Source organism: Stegostoma tigrinum, chromosome 27, assembly GCF_030684315.1.
Source record: "Stegostoma tigrinum isolate sSteTig4 chromosome 27, sSteTig4.hap1, whole genome shotgun sequence".
NCBI lineage: Eukaryota > Metazoa > Chordata > Chondrichthyes > Orectolobiformes > Stegostomatidae > Stegostoma > Stegostoma tigrinum.
In genome coordinates, this window is record NC_081380.1 from 20119741 (window position 1) to 20129205 (window position 9465).

Sequence of the window (9465 nt, forward strand, 5' to 3'; positions counted from 1 at the left end):
TTTTTCATGCATTGGTGAAGTAAGCCGGGACAAAACTGACTTCAGCAATTATTGTGTAACCCTGTTCTGGTAAATTTCAAAGTAATAAGAAAGACATTCCAAGTAAGGTATCTGCAGTGTGGCATGATTAGCAGACTATTGTATGACCATCAACCATAAATCATGCTAAAGTGGAGCAATCAATTATTACCAAAATAACTGCATTCCTGAAATACAGAAATTAATCCATTTTGTTCTCTCTCTCTCTCTCTCTCTCAGGGTGAAGTCCTTTTAATCGTGCACTTGATCATTGCTGATCATCTTTCAGGGAGGTAATTTTTAAGATGTGACAGCATGCAGTAGTTCTGTTTGCTTCTCTACAATTATCCAAAACTATAACGTTTGATCAAAAACAAAACAATTTTCCCCTATATTTTGGCCAAAATGAATTCCAAACAAGAAAACTTTCTATTTGCTGATCAATATAAAAGTTCTCTGATAAGCAATACATCAACCCATAATTATCTGAACATGGCTTCTGACAGAAAAATTAATCAAATGTGACTGATTTGGATCAAAATTTTACCACCAAGAATTGCAAGACGAATTTTCTCAGCATGCGCCTCCCTGCTGCTTAAGAGCAAAATATGAATGAATTTTTTTCACTAATACAACATTGTTGAGTACTAACAACTTCAGAACTGGCACAGCTGGCATTTTTTTTAAACAATACACAATGCTTAGAAATGAAACAGGATGCAATGCTCAAAATGGACAAGGAAACCAAGGGAACTGTCCACACTTTTACAGGTTTGTTGGTGTCTAATTAGCAAGACTCCAAAGGAATGGATATTTTGCAAACATAATATCCAGGAAAGATGCACTGATGCATTTAATTTTATTACCACTTTAGGAGAACAACATTTAGATAGTTCCACAGACTTAAAAACTAAGTTTCTAACCACTTAGCATCATAAAATTAAATATTCTGATACAGTACATGAAACCATAATTGAGCACCTTACGAATACTACACCACTATGTATTAATGAAGAAACTGTTACTGAGATGTGCCTGCCCATTTAGAGTGCAGTTTTCAACCAGTTCATAAGGAGCATCGCTGCTGAACTACACAATTTATTTTACTGATTACTTCCCTTCATATGTGAAGTACACTATACCTTTACATTGCTGGATGTCAAAATTTTAAAATAAAACATTTTATTTCAATAATTTAAACAGTACATTATAAGGGCAAGTTATCATTCCTCAGTTTTACTTCAAAGGTATGGGGCCCAACCACACTAAACATGGATTAAAAAGTCACCTACTTTTACAAAGGATGGTTGTCCATCCACTCATATAAAATCATGATGGATCTGCAATTTCAGTAATTATTACTCAGCTTCTGGACAGTTGGACTCCCTGAGCTACACATACATAACTGAGCTAATGGAAACTAACAGACCTCATTGTCGTCAATTGATTTAATTAATTGTATTCCCACCTTTTATTTTTTGATACAGATCAATACTGATCAACTTAATTTAAAGTGGCTCTAAGGGTTTAGCAGGGTTTCACTGTAGGTGTGACATGTCAACAACAATTCTGCCAGTGAAAATCAGAAAATTACAACAGCAAATTCAGTCCAGCCCAACAGTAGCTGTGATATTTAAAGACTCAATATAACCTCAAGGTTATAATAGTGGGAAGGGGACACACAGAATTTGCGTTATAGGGGGCAATATCAAAATCTGTGGAATATCTTGGGTATTGAAGGCTAAGCATTGTCCAAGAATGTCAATGTCAAACACGTGGAATTCATTACAAATCTGAAAAAGGAAGGCACCATCTAGACTAGCACATACTCTGTTTCAACAATGCTATTAAAGTAACTTTCTAGGCAACACCATGTAGCAAATAGAACAGTAATCTATTGTCACACTTCCCTATCCTTAAGAAAACTCTAAAACAAATCAACATCACAGTAATTGAAGCAGTTCATTACAAAATAATTTTCCAAAATTGTATCAGCTCACCATTTACGTAAGTTAAACAGAAGAAACAGTGTATTCATTTTGCACTTCAATAAAGGACAAACATGAATATGATCAATAGCCCAAATTTATAAATTCAAAACATTTTCCTAATTCAATTTTTTAAATCATTAATCTGACATTTAAAATAAAATCTAACTCTTAAGATGTTCTCCGAGCAAATAACTATTTCTTCCTATAGATGTCACTGAGAAGATCTGATGGTTAAAAAGACACTCTTCACTGTCAACTGTAGAAATACTCATTTCTGACAGTGTAAATACAATGCATGAGAAACATCAAACATACAAACTCATTGCTTGCAATAACATTCCAATATGCACAGACTGTGATACTACAGTGCCAGTTGATAGGCATTCAAATTAAGTTTATAGCGAGTTTTGATAAGTTTATAAATAAAAACTGGTAGAAAACTAGCAGAAAAGCCCCACAGAGAAAATCTCATCTCCAGCACGATTACATACATATTCCAGTAAAAGGAAAAATTAAAATGATATTCCTCCTTAATGACAAAAATAATGATTAATATTTTTATTTTAGGAACTGACTTTAAAAAGAACTTCCAAATAAATAATGTAAAACAAAATCAATACTAGTACTTTTGGGCACTTTAAGTTAAGTAATAATTTAAGGGATAATTCATTCACTATAGCAGTTTAAGATAAACAAACATGGACTGAGGCTATTTACTATTGTTTCTCAATAGGTGCAGGGGGAGCCAGCTGCTATTATCTCTGTAGAGCTGGTCCTTTGAAACAGGGCTCATCCCAACCAGTGGTTCAATGGTATACTATCGAATTCGAACTATTGTTAAAGGTGCCCCTGATTTAACATTGACATGAAAACCTTTGTGCAAAATCTTATGACTACTTTGTTGGCGTTGAGGTAGAAATGGTTTTGTGAAATCAAACAATATTTCATTGTCAAGAGGTGAGCCAGTCCATGTAAACTCCAAAACCTAACTCGATTGGGGGAAGACTCACTAACATATTCAGGAATTCTGCCGACACTCCTGACTTTTCCGTACATGCAAAAATAGGATCACATTTACACTGTAACTTTTCAAAGCATGCTGAACTTTATGTGACATTTCCAGAACACTTCTCAATAAATAGTTATACCAGTTCAAGTAATTATTACAATTCAAATGCAAACTTCTAATACTCCAACCCAAACCAAACCAATTCCAATCCTTGGACTCTTCCTGTCTCTTTGTATATTGTCCAAAGTACCAGTTAAATCAAACTTCCAAATCATTCAAACACAATTGCTGGTGGCTTTTAACCCTCCCAGTCACAACTCATTTTGGCCAAATTCAGTTTCCATATTTACAGAATTCTTAACTCTCCATAGCGAAGTGCCAAATGTAATCAAATTTTTTTAAAAATCACAACGCTTGGGCCTAATGTTTCAGCAATGCATGAGTTACACAAGGTGCACAAATTTCAACTGGCTCAAAAATCAATGCTCTCCTTTCACCTTTTATAAAACATTGACAGATTTCAGAGATCCAACAAAATTCTCAGTTGGTTTCAACTTTTAGTGGCTAAGGTGAAGGGTGAAAGAAAAAAAATCAAAAGAACTACACAGTCAACAATAGAAGTCGAGCTATGATCTGTGTAAATGAGTTCAACTCTAAGCTATGATAACAAAATAGTTTAATCAAACAACATGAAGTGCAGTTTAATCAGTTACTCTAGACTGGGCTATTGCAGTGCAAGCTTAAAGCTGAATCACATTTGAAGCTAGAAGTCTGAAGGAGGCAAGAATTTGCATTATCCAACCGGTTCCTTACCTCGAGAGCTTCCAAGGTGACAAAACTGGCTATTCCAAATCCATCAATGAGATCTTCTTCTCCTGAAGTGGAGTCTTTCCTCCGACGTCGCGGGGGTCTGGGACGGGATGAGGCGGGATTTTTGTGACTGCCCTCTCGCTCAGACCCTGATGAGGATAGAGTGCTGTTTGCCCTCGAAGTGCCTCCTCCTCCCTTTGCTTTCCTGTCTCGGTTTCTCTGAGCTCGAGATCGCCTACTCCGGCGAAGCCCACTACACCGAGGGCGATCCATTGCACACACAAGAATTCCCCACACACACACACACACACACACACACACTCACTCAAAAAAGGTGACTGGTTGTGTATGTATATATTTGTTTAAACTCAATAAAATTAACAATAGCAATTCCACAAAGCCCAGGCAAAGCACACTTTGCAGGAGGCGATGGCTGGATACACGTCGTCTGTATATTAATCACCGAGGGAAAAAAATCCGCAAGAGAAGAATCCTTTTATAACTTAGATGGAGAAATTATCCCAGTATTCCCATAACGATTCCAAGCGAGCCGACGATCCAGGCGGAAATTGACTAGATTCCAAGTAAAATTGACAGGAAAATCCCCAGGTGAAATTGACCAGGTCTCCACAGTGCAGACTGACGTTGATTCTATAATAACACACTTTTAGATATTTTTTCCCCAGAAGAGGTACGAGTGTTTTTTTAATATTTCCCCCAATAGTTTCAGCAGCAGTAATCGCACGGAATCCACAATAACCACGACCACAATTTGGTCCTTCCTAAAAATTAAAAATAAAATCACACACTTGCAAAATGCTCTTTCCTTCCACTTGTAGCGAGCGGATAATAACTCGAAATTCTGGCTGATTTTAATGTCCCTTCCATTATCTCCGCATTTGAACCAGTTACTGAAAAGGTGCTGAGCGACAAAACGATGTTTGATCCACACCTTCCCTCTCCACACTCACTATCTCTCATCCTCTCTCAATCTCTCTCTCCCGCACACACGCACACCCTGTCTCTTTCCCTCTCTCTCTCTCTCTTTCTTTCTGTGTCTGTCTGCCTGTCTGTACTCCCCCTCCTCTCTCCACACCACCACCACCCCTTTCTCCCTCTCTCTCTCTGACTTCTTTGTCTGAAATAAAATTCACGCACCGCACATCCCACCACAGTAGATTCCAGCTCTAGCCATCAGACTGAAGACTTTCGGACCTGACGGGGATTTTTTTTGTTCTCCTTCAGATTGGCGACCAAATGCAAAAAGAAAGGGGGGGTAAGGGGTTGATGGTGGAGGTGGGGGGGGAAGGGTGAGGGGAGTCCTAATCGAGGGGGGGGGGGGAAGAGAGAAGGAAGGAAGAGGTGGAGAAGAATGGAGAGAGAGAGAGAAAGAAAAAAAAATCCTTTGGAAGGAATGGAGCTTTCCCCAGTCTGTAGAACACCAGATCCACAGCCCCTTTAGCGGAGGGATAACAACTTACGCCAGTTCCGCTCATGTCTACCTCCTCACCAGGAAATAGTCCAAGCAGTTTTCCTCGGGTTTAATCCCAGACTTTGAAAGGAATGCACTTGCCTGGGCTCCACAGCCCGGTCGGGCCGAGCCGCTCTCACCAGCCCCGAGCCGGGAGGGAGGAGAGCTGGGGGGGTCAGCCCCAATGTTTACCAACAACCGGCGTCTTTAATGTCACCATTCTTCATCACGTTTGCACTCTGCATCTCCGCTCGTGTTTCTCAAGTTCTGCTGAAGTGAGACAACAAGCACGTTAAGGGGGAGAGAGAAAGAAAACACGCGCTCACAGTGGCATCTGCCTCCCACAGGGTTCGGCAGGACCGAGTGCACCCCTCTCTGCATGCCGTGCGTGGCTAATTAGCGCTGTTTTATTCACATCAGACTTATTATTGGAGAGGAATAGACGAGGCTGCAAAGGCGAAGTTGGAGCGGGGCACTCTCTGTCCTGGCTGTCAGTCTGCACCGGCGGCTGGGTCGTCCCCCCGCCCTCCCGCCGATGTTTTCGCTGGGGGAGAACGACAGGACTTTACTGCCTATCCCTCGCACCGGAATCCTCCGGATCTCCTGCGGCAGCCTTCTCAGGGATCCCGGCCAACTTCACTGCCTCCCGTGGAGAAGTTTCCGACGCGATCGATAGCCGGTGACCAAGGTTATCCCACTGGAAAGAGTCGAACACAATCCATCCTAACTTCACCCACCAAGCGCCTCTAGCAACAAAACCTCCCTCAAAAAAACATGGACAAACCCCCAAACTGAGCCAGCGTTTGATTTTCAGTGGAGCTGTATTCAGCATTGAGAGCAGAAAACGATATAAATCATGAACGGCGTCAAGAATATGTTTAACAAAATAGGGCAGGCTGTCTGGATTTCCCTTCATTTGAAATTAACAAAATGTCTATTTCTCCCTTCTGATAACCGCAGCATCCAACCACATTCTAATCAAGCTCAGCACTTTGGCTCCCCATGAAACAAAAAAAATAAAAAATGTGGTTGAGGGCTTCAACTTTCCCGATCTTGTTTTAGTTGTGACATTGATTAACTCTGTCGTGGCGTTTCCTGTATCAGAATGGATAATGTTTGCAATAAAATGCATGTTTTCCCCCAAGCTACTGATTTCTCGGCTTATAGGGATCGTATTAAACGAGACATGAATAACTAATTGTCACCCACCACCGCCACACAAACACATACACCAATCCGTCGATTCTTTAAACTTACAGCCACACGAGACGGCATTGCCGCCCTATGTATAAACGATCAAGTTATAACTGCACCATGCGTCTCGGTAATTGATGATGAGAAATTTTTGGTGGAAATAACAGAGATAGAGTCCAGCACTCAAAGGGTAAACTATCGCCGATACGACATGACAAATATTTGATCTTCCCGCAACTTCTATGCTCCATCGATGGGACTGGCAAGTTCGAGCATTAGCTACATCTCACACCGAGCAGCCAATTTCATTTAACCACCTTGGAACTTAATTTCTACCCTTTTAGACTTCAATTCAGCAACTTAAAAGAGTCTCGGGTTAAAACGTGTAGGGGCAATTGAGAATGTTTTAACTTATGCTTTCACTTCAAAAACGTTTTGGCTGGAAATGGTCCCATGTGATCTAACTGGTTCAAAACCCACGCAGAAAACACACATCGGGTTATTTAGGACCAGTTCACAAATGCAACGGACCTTCGGGAGGATCTCATCATACAATATCCCAACTTGGGCCCACTTCCTCTTTTAGATGCTAGCTGTGCAAGTATTGTTAAATCCAGCAGCTTGATCAGATTTCCAGAATGCTTGCTTATTTGTGATTTCACAAGAAAGATGGATAGTTTAAAGGAACAGCACTTCTGTAGGAATTTCAAACAGATTTGACTCAAGCAAAAAGTCACCGTGTTGGAAGTTGGGGTATATTTAATGCATCTGATGCAATGCCAATGATACATTGTTCACACATCACAGTTTGGACAAAAAAACAACTTGAGGGTGTTAACTTTGAGATATGGAACTTATTTCTAATTTGGGCAACCAGTATGACACAACCACGTACATATGGGTGGCTGCTAGGTTATATTCCCACTGGCTCTCCCACAATGTTCTTCAGACTCAAAAGGTCACGACTAAAGAAATAGTTTGTATCTGTGTGGTGCTTTCAAAGTATCGGAAAGCACTTTACAGCTAAATAGCTGTTTGTGAAATTGAGTTTTGCAGAAAATAAGAGCCAATGGTGCTGGGATATTAAAATGAGCATGGTTTCAGGACTGGCTCACAAATAGAAGACCGAAACTTGGGATACGTGGAGCATTCCAGGACGTAATTGATGGAGTGCAAAAGGGATCAGCACTGGAGTGTCCATTACTTACAAGATATGTTAATGATTCCGATGAGGAGTAGAAATGTGCTATTTCCAAGTTTGTGGATGACACTACATTGGAGAGGAGGTAAGTGATGCCAGTGGCTCAGAGATTACAGGGGAATTATAGACTGGTTAAGTGAGTCGGCAAAAAAACTTGGCAGAAGGAACATAATGTGGGAAAATGTGAGGTTATGCACTTTGGCATCTAGAATGGAAGAGGTAGTTATTATCGAAATGGAGAAAGACAGCAGAAAAAGCTGCAGCACATGGAGATTCAGGAGACTGTGAATAAATCAGCAAAAGCCAGCATCCAAATTGAGAAGGCAAATGGAATGTTGGCCTTTATTTCAAAGGAAATGAAGAATACAAATAGAGCTGTCTTGTTAAAACTATGCAAGGCATGAATTAGATAACACCTATAATATTGTGAATAGTTTTGGCCCCCTTATTGAAGGAAAGGTATACTGGCATTGGAGGAAGCCCGGAGAGAGTTCATTAAATTGATCTCGGGCATGGGCAGATTTTCTTGTAAGTGTAAATTAGACGTGTATTCATTGGAGTTTAAAGAATAAGAAGACTTGTTGAAACATATGAGATCCCCAGGGGGCTTTACAAGGTAGGTGTTGAGTTTTTTTTCCCCTTGTTGGACAGTCTAGGACGAGAGGGCATAATCTCATATTAAAGGGTCACCAACTTAAAACAGAGATGAGGAAGAATTTCTTCTCTCAGAGGGTAGTGAACCTGTGGAATTCTTTACCACAGACAAGGCTGCAGAAGCTGGGTCATTATGTATATTCAAGACTGACGTAGATAGATTTTTAATCAGTAAGGGAATAAAGGACTTTGTGAAGAAAGCATAGTAGTGGAGTTGAGGGTTATTAGATCGGCCTTAATGTTATTGAATGGCAAAGCAGGGTGATGGGCTGAATGGCCTAATTCTGCTCTTACATATTCCAGTCTTATAACGCGATCGCTAATATGTGTAAAGCAAGATCCCACAAACATTTCTACTATGTGTACTAACTCTCCCATAAACAACATTTCATTCATGATAAATTCATTTAAATCATAATCAAGAAAAGCAATGCAGTTTGAAGCATAAACACTGGCTTTGAAATTTGATAGAATTCCTCGGAATTGTTTTGAACAGCATCATGGAATGTTCTGCATCCACTAAAAAGGGCAAATGGAGACTTGGCTCAATCAAAAGACAGCACCTCCAACTATGCAGCACTTCCTCAATACAACAGTGAAGTGCCAAGACTCAGGATTAGGACTTGAGCCCACAAGCCTCTGACTCACAGGCAAAATAGCTAGCAACTGAGCCAAGCAGAGCCAACCCTTGCATTAGAGACAGTTTCTTGCCTTTCCCATATGAATCACCCAATCACTCTAGAGTGATATTAATCCGTTGAGTGCAATGGAGCAAAATATTCATTAGTGAATTGGATGGGACTATCCAGTCTCATCTCCACCGGAACCCTCTATGTCAACAAAGAGATTTGACTGGATGTGAATACATTTCCAAAGTTGAAAGCTCAATATGTTCAAGTTGAAAGAATTTCCTATCAAATGATACAGTTTTTTCAAAAGCTGTAGTTGTTGTCCCAACAGAAAACCCCATTAATCGCATCATATATCAGGTTTAAATTTTATGAGCCACAGTGCAAATGACCTTGTAACAAGTGAATAACTGGATAAAGTTTTGAAGAGGTTATTTCATCAGTATTACCGCTTTAGCAAAATACTCAGAGAAATTTTGTGCAGATAC

General features: G+C 40.1%; 1 protein-coding gene across 10 annotated transcripts in view; it reads right to left on the reverse strand.

Moving 5' to 3' along the window:
• The window catches only part of auts2a (activator of transcription and developmental regulator AUTS2 a), a 1178234-nt gene extending 1172867 nt beyond the window's left edge, over positions 1-5367 (reverse strand). For 9 of the 10 annotated variants that reach the window (XM_059655523.1, XM_048556879.2, XM_048556882.2 and 6 more), the window contains exons 1-2: positions 4987-5112; positions 3832-4610 (exon numbers count right to left, since the gene is read on the reverse strand). In XM_059655523.1, the coding sequence (XP_059511506.1) occupies positions 3832-4101 (270 nt within the window). In that variant the 5' untranslated portion in view covers positions 4102-4610; positions 4987-5112. Of the gene's footprint in view, positions 1-3831; positions 4611-4986; positions 5113-5309 lie in introns of those variants that run through there. The other variant, XM_048556878.2, reaches the window with a different exon arrangement.
• Positions 5368-9465: the final 4098 nt, after the last annotated feature.